The 22,440-nt window shown below is 48.4% G+C and overlaps 7 protein-coding genes across 7 annotated transcripts; 5 read left to right on the top strand and 2 right to left on the bottom strand.

Moving 5' to 3' along the window:
* Positions 1-241: 241 nt before the first annotated feature.
* VFPPC_16508 (methyltransferase domain-containing protein) lies at positions 242-1,191 on the top strand (the record flags this gene model as incomplete). The annotated part of the gene is made up of 3 exons (XM_018294261.1): positions 242-304; positions 354-1,068; positions 1,121-1,191. The coding sequence occupies 3 exons, from the start codon at positions 242-244 to the stop codon at positions 1,189-1,191; spliced, it is 849 nt and encodes a 282-aa protein (XP_018139108.1).
* Positions 1,192-1,960: 769 nt separating this feature from the next.
* Positions 1,961-2,553, top strand: VFPPC_09250 (acetyltransferase; the record flags this gene model as incomplete). The annotated part of the gene is made up of 2 exons (XM_018287818.1): positions 1,961-2,000; positions 2,060-2,553. The coding sequence occupies 2 exons, from the start codon at positions 1,961-1,963 to the stop codon at positions 2,551-2,553; spliced, it is 534 nt and encodes a 177-aa protein (XP_018139109.1).
* A 3,431-nt stretch (positions 2,554-5,984) lies between these two features.
* Positions 5,985-7,051, top strand: VFPPC_09252 (biotin protein ligase; the record flags this gene model as incomplete). The annotated part of the gene is made up of 3 exons (XM_018287819.1): positions 5,985-6,243; positions 6,314-6,757; positions 6,831-7,051. The coding sequence occupies 3 exons, from the start codon at positions 5,985-5,987 to the stop codon at positions 7,049-7,051; spliced, it is 924 nt and encodes a 307-aa protein (XP_018139110.1).
* A 461-nt stretch (positions 7,052-7,512) lies between these two features.
* On the bottom strand, positions 7,513-8,601 carry VFPPC_09253 (heterokaryon incompatibility protein; the record flags this gene model as incomplete). The annotated part of the gene is made up of 1 exon (XM_018287820.1): positions 7,513-8,601. One exon carries the CDS (start codon positions 8,599-8,601, stop codon positions 7,513-7,515), a length of 1,089 nt encoding a protein of 362 aa, XP_018139111.1.
* A 1,671-nt stretch (positions 8,602-10,272) lies between these two features.
* Positions 10,273-11,940, top strand: VFPPC_09254 (hypothetical protein; the record flags this gene model as incomplete). The annotated part of the gene is made up of 1 exon (XM_018287821.1): positions 10,273-11,940. The coding sequence occupies one exon, from the start codon at positions 10,273-10,275 to the stop codon at positions 11,938-11,940; it is 1,668 nt and encodes a 555-aa protein (XP_018139112.1).
* A 988-nt stretch (positions 11,941-12,928) lies between these two features.
* On the top strand, positions 12,929-13,933 carry VFPPC_14564 (hypothetical protein; the record flags this gene model as incomplete). The annotated part of the gene is made up of 1 exon (XM_018292332.1): positions 12,929-13,933. The coding sequence occupies one exon, from the start codon at positions 12,929-12,931 to the stop codon at positions 13,931-13,933; it is 1,005 nt and encodes a 334-aa protein (XP_018139113.1).
* Positions 13,934-14,211: 278 nt separating this feature from the next.
* VFPPC_09255 (polyketide synthase) lies at positions 14,212-21,268 on the bottom strand (the record flags this gene model as incomplete). Its single annotated transcript, XM_018287822.1, has 6 exons — positions 14,212-15,057; positions 15,125-15,445; positions 15,502-20,234; positions 20,309-20,487; positions 20,539-20,923; positions 20,980-21,268. 6 exons carry the CDS (start codon positions 21,266-21,268, stop codon positions 14,212-14,214), a joined length of 6,753 nt encoding a protein of 2,250 aa, XP_018139114.1.
* Between the last annotated feature and the right edge of the window lie 1,172 nt (positions 21,269-22,440).

Below are 22,440 nucleotides of genomic sequence, written 5' to 3'. Positions count from 1 at the left end.
TGCCATCCTACTTGCAGTATCTCGGCAAACAGTCATACCATATGTCGTGAAACCTTGGCCTTTGAGCACGGCTAGTGGCTAGCCTGCCTCAAGCTGAGGAGACCCAGACGGCGAGCTCAATTAGGCATAGCGCATTTAAATACCACTGTATTAAAACGCAGTTGGAAGACAAGACCTCAAAGTGTTCTTTCACTTGACATTATACAGTTTACTCTTACACGCGATAATCCTCCAGGGAAAAATGTCAAAATACGGGATGTATGAGAAAATAAATAAAGCGAAATGGGACGAGCGAGCCGCCATTGTAAGTTTACTACTGCAACATTAGGCTGCCTGCTTCTAACGCTGTAAAGCATGCCGAGTCTCAAGACTACAAGGTTAAGGACTTTCTGACAAGTCAAACCTACATCAGCAATGTAGTAGAGTTTGACAGACCACTCCTTGGTAGTATTACTGGCCTTAATTGTGTTCATTTGCAGTGCCACATTGGTACTGACACACTTAGTCTGAGCAGGCTAGGTGCCAGCTCTGTGACAGGGTTGGACTTCTCTCCCGCGTCTCTCGCGGAGGCTCGCAAGCTAGCATCGGCAACGACTAGCACTGGAGGGGAGAGGGTAACATTTGTTGAGGCATCAGTGTACGATAGCCTTAAAGTGTTAAACCCAGGCTCTTTTGACCTTGTTTACACGGGTATTGGCGCCCTATGTTGGATACCAAGTGTCCATGATTGGGCGAGAGTGGTTGCGGGATTGTTAAAACCTGGAGGTCGCTTATTCATACGAGAAGCGCACCCTGTTCTATGGGCACTAGATGAGACGTCAGAGAACGGGCTAGTTATTAACCTACCATATTTTGAGCGCGACGAGCCGATGATATTCCACGAAGATGGCACCTATGTCGAGACAGGAGGGCACAAGTTCAAGGCCACAGCAAGCGCGGAATTCAACCACGGCCTTGGCGAGATAATAGAGGCGCTTTTATATTACAAGATGCGGATTTCAGGATTTGTCGAACATCAAAGCGTCCCATGGCCTGCCATTCCAGCTCAAATGGTGTCAGATCACAGAGGTAAGCTATCCCTACCGTTGTCTGTTAGAGTAAAGCCTAACACGGTGTCTAGGTGAATACACTCTAAGGGATCAACCGTGGCGATTACCTCATTCATACACGCTTCAGGCTATCAAGGAATAGCCTAACAAGTAATTGTATTGCACAATAGGCTATAGATCTATTTTCAGCCAATTAAAAACGGTGTCAACCTACAAGTTAAAATTTTACCTACCTGTATAATAGGTAAGGCGATGATGAATCGTTTTGTCTTGGAATCCTGGAACTTGGGTTTCTACAACGCAATTTACAGGGACGCTTCATCAATACGGACGCTACACCTTTGGCGCGCTACACTTTTTGCGCTTCCATTAGTCCAAATCAGACCTGTTAGTGCAAGAAATACGTACAAGGCTCTGCCACAAGTTGCCTGTAGCTTGTGAAACTTGCTGGGACTGGAGCTAAAATCACCAAGACAAGTTGACAAAAAAAAAACAAGTTCACTTCAAGCTGTTCGTAACCCAACCCCACCAAGTCCGAGTTCGGACCAGACCACTTATTCCCCTTGGACTCATAATTTGGTTAATTGGCTTACTAAGTCGCTTGACATATTGATTAACTTGCCAAAGCAAGGGCGTGCCTCGCAAGTAGTTGGCATTAAAGTCTCGTAGGATGGCTCATATTGCACCGGAGACCTATAGCATTGACTCCTTGACACCTCCGCTTAGAACATCACTTACAGCACTTTCACTTGCCGGAAAAGAAATAAGACAGCTTGAACGAGTATTCCATAATCGCTGCAACGACAACTAATCATCTAAGTGTCGGACGTCAACGTAAACGCACCCTTGGCAGCACAATCTTCACCAACCGAAACCAGATTGTTTGTGCAGGTCCCAGACCGACCCAAGCCATGACGAGGGAACCGCATATCCGATTGGCTCGTAAAGAAGGTGAGCTGCATATCCGCGCCGTTATTTTGTCAATATGTGCTACTGACAACGTAGACCAGACGTGGCTACCATTCTCTCATTCATCAAGGCAGGGTCTGTCGACCAGAGCCCCAACACGGAGATTGCAGCGACTGAGTCTCGCCTGTTGGCGACTCTCCATTTTGAAGATGAAGAAACAGTCACACCAACGACTTCACCAAAGTTTGGTTGGCCACTCATAATTTATTCTCCGGAAAATAAACCATCTGGCCTTGCGATTTACTACCACAACTACTCGACATGGGCAGCTGCGCCCGGAATATGCCTAGAGGAGCTCTATGTGGTCCCCGAGTATCGGTCCCATGGTTACGCTAAATTGCTAATAGAAACAATCGCTCAGAAAGCACAAGACACGGGCTGCATCAAACTGGATTGGCTCTGCTTACGGGATAATCAACGGGCTTTGCGCTTCTATGAGAAGGTTGGGGCCAAGACAATGGAAAACTGGGTGGCTCTCAAGGTTGATGAGCAGACCATGGCGGACCTCGCACGAAGGACACTCACCAACGATTAGTCAGGTATTGAGTAAATCAGTAAGCATGGTCGCGTTCAAGAAGAAAACAGAGCTTGAATAAAGCAGTAGCAAAAACTGCTTGCACACTACACCTAGATATGCAGTCGAGTAGGAAATCTTTCGTTTTATACGCCTTGCACCTCTAATAAACGACTGGTAATTCTACAGTCACTCATGCTTTCCCCACCATTGAAAGACGGGCAGACATCCTTGGAGCAGCGGTAATATTTAACGAAATAGCCTGCATGCTTTTAGCTTCATGTAACTTCAGTTTCTTGCCTTCGTGGTTGTCCCTTTCCCCTTAGAAAAAGGGGTACAGTTGGTGTGAAATTTCTTTATTGCGACCAACATTGGGCACAAGGCTTGGGTAGCTTGGAGGAAATAGGGAATTCACATTCACAGCTACCCCCCTTCGATATGCGAGTCTGTGATTGACAAATATTGTGGTACTGCATTACATATGAGACAGGATAATCATCAAATGCGCGGGTCCGTCTCATCATATAGTGAGTGTCCAAGAATCCAAGGATTTTCCAATCGAAGAATGTGTTTCTAGGTGTTTCGAAAGCCTCGTATCACAGGATTCATCCTGCCTTAACTGACCGTCAACTTATAGTTCCAGAGAACTAGACTTTAATTGATCACTAAACATGGCTTGACCAGCGTACGTTACGTTGCTTGTACATACAAGCAGTAATTGTGTAAGCTTGTATTCAGGGGTAATGCTACAACTCAGTCCCGTTGCAAAAGATTGTGCTATATTTGACGAACAATGCAAAGGTAGTTGCGACCGAGGCGCCTTTACAAAGGCGAGCCTTGGGCGCTTTACGAATATGAATGGAATAACGGTATCCCGTTGGGCTACTTCACATTGTGAAGTCCGAGCCTAACTCGGCAAGAGCCTGAGGGCTCAATCTAATGGACTAAACCCCTTCTCATATACCAGCCCACGGACTGGGAGACATCTCTGAAGACTGCCAATTTACGAACACCCCTTAGGCTCCCAACCAGGTGGCGCAAGCTCGAACCCACTTGTTACGAAACCCGGTGCAACTAATTACAGCAAAGAAGGTCTCGTTAGCCACATCGACCTCCTACAAAAGCGGCAGAAAGGCTGGGTGTTGTCGCATCTTACCTGTAGTGCCCACCAAGGTCCAGGAACCCAAGGACTGCGCGCTTTGCCACGTACCCCTTGGAATAACAACTTGTGGCGCTTGTTTGTTAAATATGTCCGAACCAAGAGTGTGCTTTGCGATTGGGGCGCCGTCATCAAGGGATAATGAAAGTGTGAGGGGTGCGCCGGCATAAAAGTGCCACACCTCTGTGGCATCAAGACGGTGCCAGCGTGAATGCCCAGCAGATCCTTCAAGAAGGTAGTAAATAAGAGTGCTCACGGAGCGATTGTTGGTTGAAACTGGGTCCTCAAATGTCTGTATGTAGTAGCCCTTCTCGACATTGGGTACAAGTTGAAGCTTCTTGACTATCTCCTTAGCACTGCGGTGCTCTATTGGAGAGGTCGCCAAATTTCCCCATGGCAGCATTAGCAGTGCCGCAAGTGTCGCGTGGATATGGAAAAACCGCATGCTGTCAGTCAAGGAGTTGAGAATGCTCCAACGTTGGATATATCGTGCTTTGCACAGTCTGAAGGGGCAAAGGGCGCAGGACAAAGGGCAGGTTGCACTCCAATTATGATTGTGGGTGGTAGGTAATTTTCATGCCTTAAGTGCCGTGCTGACCTTAACGCGGAACGAGAATACCCCGCCTAATTCTTTGCTTCCAACGCAGGGAATATTCCGGCTGACATGGAGCTAAGATGAATTGATGACTGGTCCGGCTATTATACCAGTCGTCTGGTTGTGGAACTTATCACCAGCTTACCCTAGTACTGCAGCACACAATAAAGTCTACCCAACCAAATATTGCCCGTACATTATAAGTCTTCGAAGTTAGTGTAACTGTCCTTTAATGTGTGTTTGTAGTACGAATGGCTCAATCCCCGTCCCGGTCTGGCAAAAAAGGAATCCACGCCTTCAATGTTCTCAAAAGCCAAATTCTGGTTCTACGTAGTATTTTACCAGACCTACAGTAGTTCGACAGACCATAGGGGTTTGCGACTCTTTACATTGTCAGTGGCGCCATGGTAATAGCTGGGAAAAAATTGTATCTTAGGATTTTGGATATCAATCTCGCCAATTCTGAAGGGCATCAATTGATTCAATTGGTCGCTTGGGCCAGCCACTTTGTCCTGTTTTTGATGACGCGTGCAATACACCTGTTGGCGCCATTCAGCTTCTCCCAATGCCAGACCGGCTAGTTAAAAGGGGCTTGCAGCTGCCATGCGCCCTCATACAATTCTGGGAAAGCCAGTTACGCATTTTATCGCGTCGCTTCTTGGAGCGGGCGCCCGACATGTCAGTGAGGCGCGTAAGCTGGCAGGGTTGTGCTCTGCTTGTGGAATGTGGGATATTTTAGGAGTTGTGCGATACGGTAAACAACATGTTTTGGCCTGAATAAAAGACTCTTATGGCACTAAGTATCTTGTGATACCCGTCTTTGCTGTCAAAACCTCACCTAGATCTATCCCTGGAGCGTGGGCGGGGACAACGGGAAGAGCCTAGATCAGTCGGTTGGTCGGTCGGAACCATGAATCCCTCGACTAAAATCATATGGGACCACCCAATCCCTGGTTAAGGAGCTAAAAAATTATCACTCTGCCGGAGCTAGTGGAAGCATAAACACAGCTGGCACGGACGGCTCTCGTGTGCCGAGCCAGTATAACATTGATATGTAAGTTGTCCACTCTGCTCTTCAGCTGAACGCGCGGCCTTTTCAGCCGTTGCTTTTCATACTTAATAATTATTATAGTTAGATACTGAGCTTGGGCTTTCAGTCACATCGCGCGCTTATTTATAGAGCTTCGGCTGATGTCAGATTTAATCTACCCTCGCTGTTTTCGCTTTTCTTCTTACATTTGATAAGGCCGGATTAGCCACCAAATTCCAACTCGAATTTGTCTCTGTTCTCTTACCGCAGGCAGCATACACACGTAGCTGTTTTCTTCTTTGCCAGATTCGCCAGATTTATGCCAGTCAAGACCTTGCGGAACAGCGACTCAAGCACTCAATCTGATTTCGCAGGCTGATAAAGATTTTGGGTTCGTTTCACGGCCTGGGCAAGCAAGGCTAGACCATGTTCAGCAGACAGTATGCAGGGAACACCTTTTAAACTAACAATTGGCTTTAGATCACCTAAAAGAGAGTGCGAAAAGCTCAACCATACGCACGAGCCAAGCAATTTACTTTGGCAGCCCAGTTTCTGGCAGAATTGGTGGAATTACCAATCTCGCAAGGAAAAATCCACTGCAAACTATCTAATTCTGCTATGCAAAGGGAGCAAACCGAAGCAAATCTCCACGTCAAGCAACCATTACCATGCGGTTTCACAGGTTGCTCACAGCCTGGGCTGTCGTTTCGACAACCTCAAACGGCTTTATAGCCAATGCAGCGCAACCTCGGGCACTGGTCTACCGTGGCCCTGCGGCATGTAAGGGATGCGCCGAAGCAGTAGCCCAGCTTCTCGAAAATTCACCTCAGAAATTCACAGTCACATATGTCGGCCCAAACGAGGATACCAATATTAGCAGTGATAGCTTAAAAGGTGTAGATGTGTATGCGCAGCCAGGGGGTCCAGGTACGTTGCGGCCCGCTGTACCATTTGTGCTATTGACGACAGAACTCTGCTAAGGTTGAGACGAACACAGACCTTAATTCGGCTTGGGCAGAGTTACAGGATCACCAAACGGAGCTTCGCGACTTCATTACAAAGCAGGGAGGTCGCTACTTGGGATTTTGCTTGGGAGCTTTTCTAGCTGGCAGTACGCCCGGGCTAGGGCTGCTCCCTGAAGGCGCCAATGCCGTCTCGGAGAGAAAACAGGACAATGCGCAGGTGACGAACACGAGAGACACCATCATCCAAATAGACTGGACATTTCGATCCTCTATCGGCAATTACAGCAAAGGCGAAACAGCGGTAAATCGATGGGTATACTTCCAGGATGGTGCCGCTATTACTGGCCTCTCCGGTGGTAATAGCAGTGTGTTGGGCCGATACTCGCAGAACGGAGACGTAGCAGCCTCCTTGACGCCGCTTGGTAAAGGGTGGGTTGCCCTGGTCGGGGCACACCCAGAGGCAACGAAAAGCTGGTGTAAGTAGGGGACCTCTTACTTGAATCGAAACAAGGCAACAGGCTAATGTGCGTGGACTCTTGTCGTCTTCAGATCGATCCTATGATCTAAGCAACCCTGACGGCTTGAATTCGACCATTGATATCGGTTATGACTTTGTTACCGCAGCCATGGGAAGGACGGGCACAAATACCACGTCAAATAAAACGTCAGAAGAGAGTGCGGCAAACCCAGGTGGACAACAACAAGGGAGGCTGGCCCTGCCATGCCTACTTGGTTGGTTTGCTTTGGGATTGGCCATTTTTTGGATTTAACGAGGTCGGTGACTACGGATGCCGAGGTCTGTACTAGAGTAATGTAGGGCAAATTTAAGAGGCAAATACGAAAAACGATATAGAACTTTAATACTTAAAATTGACTGTCTTATCACTACTTGGAAGTTACTTCGTAGTTGCTGATAGCAAATAGTCTCCAACGAGACGATGAAATTGCGATTGTTAGATTAACGAGGAGCTAGATTTTTGGGCAGTTGTTACACCACTACCAAGATCGTCTAATTGCCTGTTTGACGTTGTGGTTTGCTTACTCTTCTGACATACAAGCAGCAACACTTAAAAATGTTGCACGTTTTTATTCAATTCTAATGGCTTTGCAGATGTGAGCATTATGTTTCAAATTAGCTTGCCATTCGTATTTTGCGACATTGAAGGTATTGGTACACATTTGGATTACCACGTTCCGGCGGCTCAAAGCATCAGCAATAGCAAAGCGGCCTCTATGAGCTCGATGTTGAAACTATCTCTAGGGAATTGCCCTCTAATCTTAGGCGCCTATCAAAATCCTTTAAAAAGGTGTACACACTCCCAAGTGGCAGATAGTCGAGCAACGGTCGCAGGTCGTCAGGGAACATATCAGCACCGTGGTCCTTGATTTCTTCATTGACGCGATTAAGTCGTAAAATCTGCATCCAGGACACAATGTCATCGCCCAATAGAAAAGCCGGAAACCGAGCCATGGCCATATCGTCGAGAAGCCATGCGTTTCGAAAATAAGGTCGGTTGAGGAAATCGCTGATCGCTTTGTAACTTGGGACGTCTCGCGGGTCGGTAATATCTTCAGGAATATGGCTTAAATGTGCGACAGGGCCCATCCATTGCAGCTTAGGTGCGTAGTTCTCTGGGTGAGCCTCACGGTCACCAGGCTCGCCAAATGAAGCAGGCATGCATTTATCCCACGCCTGGATGATGTTAATGGCGAGATCGGAAGTCGAGTCCCTCGGCCCTAACCAGCCAACGACCATCTTCGCGTGGCGGTAGGCTCGAGCCATTTGTGAGCGCCGCTCCGATTCCTCGCGAGCATCCCGCCTATTGATACATAAGAGGTCCAGCCAAATACGCAATGGGGGTGTTCGATCTGGGGATGAGCTGGAGCCGTGCGGGTCGGCAAACTTGTGCCGCACGTTCTTGAGGAGGGACCGGAGCCAGCTGGGAGTCTTCTTGGGCGTTCGTGGCTCGTCAATTCGTGTTGCGCAATGAATATCTGTCGTCGATGAACTGGGTGTTGGCTGGCCAGCAGCGCCAGAGAAGACACCTCGAAGGTAGCGCATAGCCTGCGCGAGGTGCGCAGGGATAGCAATCTGAGAACCATTGAGCAGGATGGGCTCGGTAACGGCAATGTCGCCGTAGAGTGACGAGAGACCGATAAATTCAGACAACTCACTTGGTCTCTCGTGTACTAAACGACACACGACGCGATCGTTGATGTCGTTGGTCGAAGTTGGCCGAACTTCCAACAGTCGTATCTCATTGCCACCGCGATCCAATGGCTGGTAGCGAATCAATGTCACACCCGCAGGTGGCGCCATTTGGGCCCAATCTGATCTTCTGAGCTAATGCAATCGACGACTATTGCCGACGTTGCGTTGAGTTAAAGCAATGCACGATGGGAGGGCAGCGTGGGGTGGGCGTGAAGGTCAGTTAAAACACCAGTCCGGGACGTCAATTAAGTCAAGTTTGGTAGAAAGCATGCGAGGAGCCTATTGATTTTCATTCTTTTTTGCTTTAATGCGCCAGACTGCATCATTATTGCAGCGGCAAGTTGGAATAGGGGTCCAAACAGACATGGAGCCTTGCGCATTTCCACTTCACGCGACTGTGTACCGCACTGCATGCATCCTTTTATTACATTTGATTGTTTCCAAATGCCTGGCCGTGCCACGACACGCTTTCTTTGCGACCACAGTTGTAATTAGACCTTGATCGGCAAGAGAAGCAACAGGGTACCAGCTGTACTGTATATATAAAGGGTAAACACCGTACGGACTAACCAAGATACCAGACCTACCTAGTACGTAGATAGGTAGGTACCAGAGGTAATTTGGCTAAAGTACGGAGAAGTCCGTTCAGCATCATCGCTGTCAGTTTTCACTATTCATATTTAGCCCGTATCATTTATCAGAACCAACCACACACATTAATGCAATGCAGACAGAATCCAATAGAGCAAAGTCAAACGGAACCGAGCACTGACCAGCAAGTGATCTACCCATAGTTGCGCACATGTCGACGGGTTGTCAACATTCTTTTTGGCCAAGCCTGACCCAGCCGTACGGGAAATGGTGTTAGACAGAGGAACAAGACGGAAACAGAAAGAAAGATAAGACAAGCGGCAAGGACGATATTTTAAATATTTCCTCACATGTCGTTCTGTCCCAACCCAGCACAGGAAATGGTGCTATTGGAGGTAGAGATTTGTCAAGCCACCTTGAGTGCCGGATCAATCAGCCAGGGTTGTTGAAACAAGGGAGTCAGGGTAATGCGATAGTGCGTACAGTTCGCAGACTTTGGTGGGCCATGCATGAGGTAATGTAAACGAGGACTGGGCAGCACTTCTTCTTTGCCCAGAATCGCGTGGTCAATGTCTCACCGCTTGATGCCATGGGTTGGGAACCCATGCACTTTGCTTTACCCAAAGAGGAGCATTTGCGGCATAATATCCGGCGCTAACAGGATTACTGCCGCCAACAAGTAATCAAGTCTTGAATCTCATCTGCCGAGTTTGCCAAGCTACACAGCAGTATGGACCGAGGCGAGAATATTTATCATCGTCCTTGCTTCACACAAGCAAATGTTGTTCCAGTTAAAAAAAGAACCAATCTATGGAAAAGAATATTAAACTATAATGCAAAGATACCGCCATTTGGCGGCGTTGGTTACAGCATTTTACTTGGTGGAGGGTTTCTAACAGGACCAACGTGTATCACAACATTGCATTGGAACTCTCATTGCAGGCCTCGCGGAGGCTATCACGGGTTTTCTTTGGTCGATTGAACCTCTAGCTAAACCGCCATCTCCACAGATGCCCCACGATTAATGGAATATGTTGTGACTTGTACGTTGGTAAGTGGTTTGAAGGTGCAGATATGCCAATGCATATTCATCATTCGGACAAGTTTGCTCAAGTATAAATACTTTCAAGTATCAGACATTAGCTCTCTTGCTCTATTTCGCTGCAAACCCTTTTAGAATTCTTTGAGATGGCACTTCCATGGTGTTTGACCCAGTCTCATCAGAGCTACTGGGGTGACTACTTTCTCGAAGGCATCAATATCAAGGCCAGTGAGCTGAAGACTCACACCACCAAGCGCAACCTGGGCCGAATGCCGGCATACTTTTGGGGCCAGGGTTTCCGAAATCGCCTTAGAAGGCTAATAGGACGTCGGCCAAGACAATCTTCCTTTCCTGTCCATGCTGGCTACTCAGAAGCAAGGTCCCTAATTGGTGATGGTAGTGTGGCTGACTTGAAGCGATTGTGTCTCCAGGCGAGAAACTTGGTCGGGGAGGTATTTCTGGACGTCGAGAACAAGTCGGAAACTTCGACTCTGAGCTTTTCGGAATCAGGTCCTGGGTTGGTTCATCTGAGATTGTCCCCCGACCTTGAACGCTGGAAAAATGATCAGCATGCGGTTGGCAACATCCTGCCGCCAAAAGGCTCAGGTTTGACCCAGGCATCTGATACCGTTCTCAATATTTTTGGGGCCGCGGGATGGCCCGAAGCCTTGACAACCAACAACGCGTTGTTTGGGTGTGGCATTGCCAGTTTGCTGATTGGCGCCACCAATGCCACAACCATGTTCTCCAACTATGTTACCGATATGGCCTTTTACTATGAACATGGCTATAACTACGTCTTCCCGTCGTTGGAAAATTTACTGCAAAGAGGGTTGGAAGACCCACATGCCTTGCGGACGCCTGGGGGACAACAACGTCGAGAAGCCGTCTCGATTGGGAAGTGGTACATTCAAGGTAAAATCATGTTGGAGAAAACCCACAAGCTGCACCTGGCACACAGATCTGCGCGCCTAGGCAGGCGTATGGCTCAGATTGTCTCTCTGTCGGAGAGCAGTCTGCTGGGCATGGCGGCAGAGGCCATAGACAGAGGTTTTGATCCTGGTGCCGTGATGAATGACCTGGTTTTCAGCTCGCCGGGTACTGACGTTGTGGACGTAGGGTGCGATCTTTTGAATTCTGAGGTTATGAACTCATTCCTGAATGTTACAGATATTACCGACACGGGCATTGTGAGCGAGGATGCATTGCGCAAAGTCTACGACGCCTATGCCTCAACCGGGGCCAGGATGCTAACTCAGCGTTGGCATGAGCCCGTGGCCAGGATGTGTGCCGCACTGTATACTTGGCACATCCACAATGATCGACACATGTTCTTTCGTCGTGCAATTCTAGGATGGCCAAAAGCGAGAAAGTCACCCCCTCGCCCTCTGCGAGAAGCGGACTTTGACGAGGCTTTTGATGAGCACTATCGTACCACTGGCTTCACTAGGTCACTGGATCCCAAGTATGCATGCAACGCCCAGGATACTTGTGATCACGTCTCCGAATTCCTCTGGGACAACCGCGATGAGATGCTTCTTAGAGAACTGTGGTGGTTCCTCGTTACTGGTCCGTTGGAGTATGTCAGAGAGGGTCGAGTTGACGACCGACGCGAACAGGACCTTGCGGAAGGCTCACGGGTTCGGATGGCCAAACTCTTTACCAGGGGCCGAGTACTTGAAATGGTGTGGCTTATTGCCCATGCGAACCATCATGCCTGGCAGGTGAACTATTTATTTGAGGCCGCCATGTTTGGTAGCATTCTTGACGGAGGCAAACTGGCAGGCAAGCTGGATCGACTGGAAGAAAACTAATAAATATATAGAGGATGTGGGAGTTGGCATAGGCACCCACCCGAGATTGTCAAAGTAGTGAGCTTGCGCTTTCGCTATTGATAGCTAATACGTGGTAACAACGGAAATGTTATCAAGTCTCCTCTGTGCAAAGCTTTGACATAGTTGGTGAGGCTGCTTAGTCCAATCACTCGTTTGCAGGCATTTAAAGGTCGTTCGGCCAATCACCATGTCGGACTGTCTTGGCCACAACTGCTTTTTCTTCCAAATTGCAATATTCGAAGTCTTGGAGCATAGTAGAGTAGGTCCGTGACCGCCCGAGAGCCGAGCCTGACTGCTTGGCGTTTCATGATAATTTGCCCAGGGCGCCTAGTGGAAGGACATTTCCCAGTTATTATTCTGTTCCACGCCATGGTTATTGGGCTTCTCATATCGATTGGAACATGCTTCGACTCATGAAACAAGAGGGTGTTTGCCTTTACGGCTGGATGAGGGTTCCCCTGGCAACATTTTTGCAGCGAGTTGGGTGACAATCCTGCAGAAGCAACGACACTACAACGCAAACATATTTCTCGTAATTGCATCCGTTTCGAACCAGCCAAGTCGTGCTAGTACAATGCTCAGTGAAGAGTGTCATTCCAAGTTTGCTTTCTGCGTATATGGTTCTTGTGGTAGGCTTGCTCTTCGCAATATCTCCTTCCTCACGACACGCAACATCATAGACTCGGTTCATGGCAAATACGACATACGCAATATATATGGTATCGCTATATATAGGATGCCTTGTAGGCCCTAGAATCGGCGCTGGTGTGTTGGCCTTGCATTAGTTGGCCGAGACATCGCCGAGCTGAAAGTGGGAGTGAGCAAGAGCGAAATACGACAGGAGAGGCTTGTATAAATATGCCCTAGTAACCTTAGGTCTCATGTTGCTTGATGAATTGATTTTAGGATCGTGTGCCAGAGGTACGACACTGTCAAAAAATTGAGGAATCAAGTATCAGGCTCCGTTATGCGTCCACAGTCACTTTTGACTCTTCTGGTGCTCACATGCAGCGTCTTCGCGGCTTCGACACCCCCGAAGTTTTTGGACTTGCCGTTGAGCAACGCCAATGGTGAGCTGCGTGGAGGCGTAAACCCATCACTTCCGTATGAAAAGACGACTCTCGAAATCGCGCTTAATGACGCAAGGTCCGCTGGAGTACCACCGACCAGATACCGCGCGCTGCTATGGCAGTACTGGATTGTGCATGCAACGGAAGATGCGGGAATCTTGTTGAGAGACTGGGATCCGCAGCGAAGCGCAACCGAGAACCGCGCCGTCATCTTCTCAGTCTACAACTACTATTCAGCGCTTTATCTCAGGTATCCGGAGTTACGCTGGATGGCCTTTGCCAACATTGCTGGTTCTGCCTTCGCAGCGGGCATGTTCGATCTCGGCGGACTGCCAACGGCTGAATGGTACGCCTCAATGTTGATGTCAATGCAAAAGCACATCTTCATGGATATTGCCACAATGCATGTTGCTTATATTAAGGGTGGCTTAGCAGCCGTAGAGGAGATGCGGGATGCTGGATTAATCGATGCGGAAACCACATCAGCATGGGCAGATCCTCCAGGCGCGGTACTTCGATTCTCTTATCGTGAGCAGAACATTGTGATCGCTCAGCAGTTTAACCGTTTTCGAGGACGCTTACCATGGGGAGAGCTGATCACATACGGCATGACTATTATAGGACCAATGCCTGTACCTGGGGGGAAGACCCCGGGTGAGTATAAGCCCCTACTGTGTGGCCCATTGCCCGCGTTTAACTACGCGGATCAAGAGGCACGCTGGGACTTTCTTAGCCACGACACGGTGCCTGCTTACTTGCGTCTTGATTCTGCCACAGTACGCGGCATTGTGACACAGCCTTTTGCTAAACGTGTCGACGGCTTCCGGACCGCTCACCGTCTTGTGGATATCATTCTCGCTCAACTCAACGCAACCGGTTGTGGGCTCTTGGCACATATTTAACTAGCTATTCATGGCACAAGGTTGTGTATTTTCTATAATGATATAACATGATGTCTCATTTCTGTACCCTGCAAGAGAGGACAAAAAGAAAAAAAAAGACGGCAGTACAATACCGTGAAGCGATTAGCCATTATGTATTACAAGTAACAAAAACTCCAACACTCAAATTAGCAGCCAGGAATGAAATTATTAGCGAAAAGACCGCGTCTTCTTCCCATGATGCAATGGAGCAGATAGATTCAAAAAATGTAGTGAGATACGCAATCGTTGCACCCCCGTCAAGAGGACCAGCTGCCTTCAATCCTACTCTTCGTCAAGACAACCGCTGCCAGGTCGGCCAAGCCGCCGGAAGTGAGTAGCTCAAGAACCTGAAGATGAGACTGAAGTTCCTTTCCAATCCAGTTTCGAAGTTCGATCGCGTTAAGTGAGTCCAATCCAAAGGCTGTTATCGATGTCGTACCTTGCTGTGCCTTCATGACCTCTACCGGGATCATCAGAATCGCACCGAGCTTCTCTCGCAAGCCATCCGTCACCACACCTAGGGCAACTTCAAATTCGGTTGCTTGTCTGACCATTTCTGCAATTGGGACTTGCTCTCCGCTGAGAGCATGACCAGCATCAACGTGGTGTGCAAGTGCCGCCTCTTTAAGATGGCTGAACTTGGCGTCCGAAGCGTAGAATGGCAAATTGCTCGGGTTACTGAAGTCCAAACCTGTAATACACTGATTATTGCACTCATTGGATATCGTGCGATCAATTGCTGCATCAATAAGGGCTAAGACCTCACTACCCATCAGTGTAGAGCCAGAGAGTGTCTTTAGGACCTCTTCTTTCTTACTGGTGTTTTCCGCAAGATAGCCAATGTCGACAACGGCAGTAAGGTTCAGTGAAGTAGCGTTTAAGCCTTTGCTCCGTCTATGTCTCGCAAGAGCGTCTAGGAACGTGTTTGCAGCAGCATAAGCGGCTTGGCCTCTGTTCCCGACTATTCCTGCGACTGAAGAAAGGAGGACAAAAAAGTCGAGGTCGTGGCCGCTTAACGCGTTGTGGAAGTTCCAAGCCCCAGACACTTTAGATCGAACAACTGTGTTAAAATCATCAACTGTCATTGATTCAAAAAGGACGTCCTAGTAATTTCCCAGTTAGAATCGCCTCAGTCTATTTACGAGACTTGAATTGTCAAATTAAACATACTCTGAGCACCATAGCTGCGTGAATAACACCTCGAATACGAGGTAGGATTTTCGTCAAATCGGAGATGAGGCCACTGACGTCCAACTGGTTGGCCACATCGCAAGCCCGAATATGGATTGCTGACCCGACATCTTTGGCCTCCCGTGTCAGCGCTGTCAACTCGGGAGTAGTCGTGCCAGTTCGGGACAGTAAAACGATATGTTTAGCACCACGGTTTACCAAATGTCGGGCGATCGATCTGCCCAGGCCGCCAGTGCCGCCAATAATGACATATGATCCATCCGCCTGCACGCTGCTTGGCTTTTGGGAAGGATGGGTAATCTATGGTAGAATGGTCAGTTTGCAAGATGGTGTTGGTAGATGAAGGTAATCCCTACCTTGACTTGGTCTGTTGGATTGTGCCTCACAACAACTTTCCCAGTGGTTTTGCCGCTTTGGAGTTTACGCAACGCGCTCTCAACTTCTGAAATATTGACCGCAGTTATAGGACTAACGGGCGAAACTACCCGATTGGACAACAAGTGCATGACTGCGGTCAACACTTTGCCCATGATTTTGGGGCGTTTGTCCGCGAGTAGCGTCAGATCCACGGACTGGAATGAGCAATTATGCTCAAATTTCGACATCTCTAGTCGTGTGTTTGCTGTGATATCTCTTTTCCCAATTTCAATAAACCGACCAAATGGTGCGAGACATTCCCAGCTCTCGCGAAGGAGATCACCAGCTAGAGAGTTAAGAACAACGTCAACACCAAGACCACAAGTTGCTTCCATTAGATGGGCTGCAAAGCTGGTATCCCTGCTGAAGAAAATATGATCGTCCGCAATGTCGTACATTTCCATAATAAGCTGTTTCTTGTCGTTGCTGCCAACTGTCGTATAAACCTCAGCACCCATCATTTGCGCAAGCTGGATGGCAGCTTGGCCAACGCCTCCAGATCCAGCATGAATGAGTATCTTTTCCCCAGGTTGTACTTTAGCAAGCTCAATCATCCCATAATAGGCCGTACTATAAACAACAGGGATAGATGCTGCTGTCTCAAAACTCATCTCTGCAGGGATTTTTGCAGCGCTTGTGGCTAAGCATCGCGCGTATGTGCCATATGCACCAAGAGACATAGCGCAGACTCGGTCACCAAGCTCTAAGGAATTAACGCCAGCTCCAGTCCTGGATACAATGCCGCTGCATTCAACACCAAGATATGGACTGGCCACCTGTCCCATAGCAATAACTACGTCCTTAAAGTTCATGCCTGTAGCAAAGACCTTAATCTCAATCTCTTCGTCTCTCAAAGGCTTCAGTTCCTCATCGTCCCAGTAGAGTGAATCTAAGGCTCCAAACGTGCCAACTTCAATCTTCAGTCGCCGGCCGGGCTGTTCCCACTTTTGAAGGTAGGGTGGTGATGACTGTGTATCACGGAACAACGAAATGTTCATCTCTTCTTGGTCAACAATTCGAGGCACCACGAGCTCTCCATCTTGCTCGGCAAACTCATAATCAATAGGATCTCCGTTATCCGGCATCATTAGGGAGTGTTTCAGGGCGTCTAGAATAAGTTGCGCCGTATCCCCAGTGCTGAGATCTGAGTGAGGATCTAAATCGACAGAAGCTGCGGGCTTGTTTAACTCTGAGCGAACAGTCCTCAAAAGTCCTTGGCAGATATTATTCTCCGGCTTTTCTGGGAATCGATATGATCCCCTGGTAACCCAGAGTATTGAGGTGCTCGAGATGAGCAACGCCTTTATTTTTTCGAACACCTCTGCTCTCATCTCCAAGAGCAATGGGGATTCGAGCTCAGCCAGACAGATATAACGAGTTAACGGGTAAGTCTTGAGAGTTGAGAAGCTGCAGACGGAAGGTTTCATGCCGGTTTTTAAGTCAATGAGGTCACATATTGACGAAATAAGCGAGGAGCTGGGATGATTTCCCGTGACAAGAACAATTGGGGTTCCATCGAGGTACCCTGGCAGCTGAATCTTGTGATGCCTCGTCCCATGCGAGTTGCCGTTCATATAACCGTTGTTGATACCGTTTTGGTGGTTACCTGCTTGGCAATGGTTATTGGCGCTGCCGTTGATGAGCTCGTCGAAATGCCCATTTACACCGTTGGGCTCGCCACTTTGGCCGTTGGTTTGGATCGGGGAATGACCGGCATCTCCGTTGACTTGGTGTCTGCCGGTCCTCGGATAGGAGCATAGAGGCTCCCACTTGAGGCCGTAACACAGTGAGCGCGGAATCATGGTCTCGCAAGCGTCACCACGAACCGGTGTCATGCGGAAGCCATTCAGCTTGACCACAGGCTCCGTTCGAGCATGGTTCCACGCTTCTATGACAAAATCAATCGGACCTAGAGACTTCGCATCCTGTGGCGTGTGTGCAACGACCTGGAGGCTCTCTCCAGGAATACTGGGCACTGAACTGTCAATGAAGACCTCCTTGATCGCAGACGGCATGTAGAGTGAAGCCATTTGCTGCTTTCCTGCACCAAGGATAGCGAATGTCAGCTGAAAGAAGAGATCCATGAAGGCAGTTGGCAGTAGGGACTTCGTTTCATGTGAATAGGGCATGAGACATTTTGTCTCTGGGACAAATACATTTCCAGATGAGTAATTGTTTTGAGCGCATAGATTACTCGCCGAACTCAAGGTAAAAACCGAGCTATAGCCAGCACCAAGCTGCTGAAGTTCCCCATAAAATCTGTCAAGATCAACGCTTTTGCCTCGCAGGGTGTCCATCATTGATCGGCGAACTTTGGAATCCTGTGAAGGTGAATGACAAACAGCATTGGCTGTATGCGGTTTCGCAACGGCCACAAGCCCACGACAGTGCTCCAGCCAGCCTCGCGATGCCGTCCATGAGGATATTCGGAACTCATCCCACTCATTGGAGTAAGATCTAGTGCCTTCAGCATAAGCCGAGAGTGTGACGTGTGTCTCATAGTTGGATCCATCATCTAGGATGAATGCTTTCGCCACTTGAATTTCACGGAACCGAAAACCACCTATCTGTTCTGGCTGAGCACCGCGGAGCCGTGCTCGCTGCGAGGCAGCTTCAACAGCCATGCAGAGATACCCAGCGAGGGGGAATGTTGTCAACGACTGCATGCGATGATCTTTAAGCCATGGTACAGCGTCTGAAGTTATATTATTTCTCCACGACGGATCAACATCGCTATATGTGTCTTCTAAAAGACCGAGTAAGTCATGGCGAGGGAATGGCTTCAGCCGATGCTGTTTGCTGGCTCGTGATTCGTACCAGTACTTATGCTGAGTAAAGGGATACGGCTCGAAGTCCGCGACAAGTGATGGTGGCCGAGAACCATTGCTGCTCTGATTGATTGCATCAAACTTCAACTCACAACCATTGACGAACAGGTTGCCTACTGATTGGAGCGCTGAAATGGTTGCGTTTTGGTTGCGAAGTAGAGTTGGAACATAACTAACTGTAGTCGCTGTAGATTCGGTAATGTCCTTTAAGATCTGCTTTATTGGCCCCTCCAATGCAGAGTGCGGTCCGACTTCAATAATAATGTCAGGTCTTTCGGTGCAGCATAGCTCTTTGAGTGCTGTAGAGAACAGTACTGGTCTGGTCAAGTTGTCAACCCAGTACGTTGGTCCGAGGTATGATAAATCCGTCAGTTGCTTGCCGTACAGGGAGGAATAAAACTTGACTCCATGGACGTGCCTAGCCAGAGAGTTTCCGATGGAAGCCATATATTCGTCTGCGACGTGTAGCATGTGCGAAGAGTGGTATGCCACCTCAACCCGTAGTTTCCGATTGAAAATTGCTTTGGCTTCTAGTTCCGTTGCCAACACGTCAACTTCATGCTGATCCCCCGATACAGTAACACTGCTTGGTGAGTTCTCGCAGGCCACACTAACGCTCCCCAAACGTAGCGTTTTAATCATTTTCTTAACTGCCGAAGGGCTGTCCCCAACAGCTAGCATAGATCCTTGGAGATGAGAATACATGGATGTCATCCTCAATGCTGCCTGGCCACGAAAATAGGCGGCTTCCATTGCAGCTTCCATGGTAATGGCGCCAGTGGCGTAAGCCGCGCAAATCTCACCACTGGAATGGCCGACTACTGCAGCAGGCTCTATGCCCCAGGACCGTAGGAGGTTTGTCAACCCTATTTGAACAGCGGTACAAATAGGTTGGGAGATGTGAGCTTGATTGACAAGTGATGTTGCCTTGTCCTTCCGTAGCTCTTCGACTAGGTCAAACTGGGCGCCGATGGACCGCAAATGCGCAGCCGTTGCGTACATTGTATCCGAGAAAATGCTGTAGCTCTCGAGTAATTGCTTTCCCATCTCGGGCCATTGAGCACCCTGCCCCGTGTAAACAAAAGCAAGCTTTGGTATCTTGGAGGCACGCCGTGGAGTGGCCTGAACTCCGTTTAGCATCCCGGCGAGATCGCTACAGTTTGACACTGCAAAGGCCATGCGCCAAGGGAAATGCGACCGGCGTTCACCTAATGTGTATGCAATGTCACTGAAGATGCGCTTCTCGAATACTTCGGGATGTTGTTCAATGTAAATGCCAAGCTGGATTGCCAATCGGTTGACAGCGCTCTCGTCATAGCCAGTCAAAACAACCAACTTGAACTGACTTTGCAGCCCTCCTTTGACAAATCGCGAATCAGCGGTTGAATAAGGTAGCCCTTCTAGTACTGCATGAGCGTTTGAACCTCCAAAGCCGAAGTTGTTTACGCTGACGTATCGCTTGCCTGCTGGCCAAGGTCGAAGGGCTGTAGGGACCTTGATGTTCCACCGATCGAGGGGGATAGCGTCGTTAGGCTTATCGAAATTGGCATTCGGCAAAATGAAACGCCTTTCAAGCATGAGTACTGCCTTAATAATAGAGACAAGACCACTGGCGTTTTCAAGATGGCCCACGTTACTCTTCACAGAGCCCATGTACAACGGATGCCTCTCACTCTTACCACCGCCAAAGACTTTGTGAATGGCATTGGCCTCAATTGGGTCGCCAACCTTTGTACCCGTTCCATGAGCTTCGATAAAACCAACGTCTTGTATGGAAATATTCGATCGGGCATAGATTTCTCGAATAAGCTGCTCCTGGGCTTCACCGTTGGGGGTGGAAATACCTATGGCTTGTTAGATGGTGCCGTCAAATTCTTTGCCGTCCATTTTATTTTGGTTAAATTTCGAATACACTCACCAATAGTTCTCCCATCTTGATTTGTTCCAGTGCCAACAATCACAGAACGGACAGAGTCCCTGTCTTTGATTGCTTGGGATAAAGGTTTCAGAATGAGGCACGCGACTCCTTCGCCCCTCGCAAACCCTGATTTGGCACGATGATCAAATGCAAATGTTTTTCCAGAGTTATTAAATATGCTATAATCCTGTAAGCAAGCGCTACTCTGTATCTGGAATCTGTTTATTTACCCAAGCATAGACATAGATATGGTATCATCTGGTTGCAAGTGTAGGTTGGCTCCTGCTACAATGGCGGACTCAGACTCTCCACTACGGATGCTCTGAACGGCAGCGTGGAGTGCGTATAAACTTGACGAGCAAGCTGTATCGACGGAGAAACATGGCCCACGAAGGTCAAAGACGTATGATATTCTGCCCGCTTGGATGGACTGATGATTGCCTGTTGCATCGAACATTGGGACTTGGCTGACATCCCGTAGAGTGCTGATGCGGTAGTCTGAAGCCTTTGCTCCCACAAAAACGCCCATCTTACTTCCAGCTATCGATTTCAGTGGGAATCCAGCATTTTCCAGAGCGTGATAGGCACATTCGAGGAGCTGTCTTTGTTGCGGATCTACTTGTCATTAGCCGAGTGCTGGCTGGTATAACGTTAGTTGGTACATTACTTACCCATAGCTATCGCCTCCTGCTTTGTGATGTTGAAAAACGGCGCATCAAAGTCCGCAAAGTCATAGTCCATGAAGTACCCACCCTCTAGGTTAAAACAACCACCCTTTTGAGGGTCAGGGTGATGAAATGCGTCGTAAGAAAACCTCTCTGATGGGACACGTCGCCATCCGTCTCTCGACCGAGACAAAAGAGTCCAAAGGTCATCTGGTGTTAGAACGTCACCAGAAAGCCGGCACGACATGCCAACAATGGCAATAGGCTCCGTCCATGAATGGCGATTATGAGCCATGACTGTGTGATGAATGTTGCCAATGTAGATATGGAAACGATCGATTCGAATCCTTCTGTCCTAGAACACATCCGTTTCCCACTTTTACTCCTAGCATGGGGTCTTGTTTAATGCTTCTCGGAAGTTGCACTGTAATTCTGAGTTTCGCTGTTCGTGGCAAGATTCATTTCCTGATTTGTTTGTTATCTTCAAATTGCGTGATGAAGTATTAATACGGACACCACTAGCCCTCGTTAGTTTCCCAGATTTCCTCGGCGAGTACACGGGGCCATAGAGTGGAATAATATATCACGAGCCTGTGCTAGCTGCGGTGCTTGACAGGCATTTATTGGCCCCACAGTCGCCGAAGATTCAGAGACCAACCGAGTGAACATTTCATAGTTACCATTTTGTATGGGTTGGACGAGTATGGGTTGAAGCTATACTTTGTTCCACCTGGATTCTTTTTGATGCAGATCTTAGTGCGTTTGCTTGTCTACATATGCCGATTTCGCTCGGACACCATCCCGGGAACATCAAAACACCAAAGACGCGCCCATGCGATGGTTCTGAACATTCCAGTCGTCACAGATATGTCCTGCCTATGACCCACTTGGCTTTGTCCTGCACGGAGGAAAGCTCCGCATTCAGCATTGATACCTCCCTTGCTAGTCCTAAATGGGCCCGCCAGGGTTGCCCTGGGGTGTTGCTCTGGCTGGTAGGGCCGAGACAGAATTAATGTCCATGAAAAATGAAATGTTCATCTGAGTAATACAGGGCAGTTTTAGGCCGGGGCCAGGCTGGATGCAAACATGGCCGGATCAAGGAAAGCATATCCGAGTGGATAATTCCAAAATATACCAGATACAATCTGGTGTTTTTTTTTTTTTTTTTCAACAACTGTAAGTGACAACATACGTCTGATACTGGTAGGATGCCATAAAAGTCTGTGACTAGTACGCGGCTTAGCCTTAGTCCGGAGCACTGTATTACATGGAGGCATGTATTCTGAAAATCTGAGCCTGGTTCGTTGCTGTGAATAGTAGACATTGCTGAGAACAAACTCACAGCGTTGTACCTATCACACATGTGTGTCCAGTATTAGCTCATAATGACCTACTAAACTTGACCTGTATACCTTCCTTGACGTCATATAGAGACCGTGCCAAACTGCCTTTCACTGTCACACTTGT

Source organism: Pochonia chlamydosporia, chromosome 7 (genome assembly GCF_001653235.2).
Source record: "Pochonia chlamydosporia 170 chromosome 7, whole genome shotgun sequence".
NCBI classification, from domain to species: domain Eukaryota; kingdom Fungi; phylum Ascomycota; class Sordariomycetes; order Hypocreales; family Clavicipitaceae; genus Pochonia; species Pochonia chlamydosporia.
The sequence above is the reverse complement of the archived record's forward strand: the minus strand, read 5'-3'. Positions and strand labels throughout refer to the sequence as shown.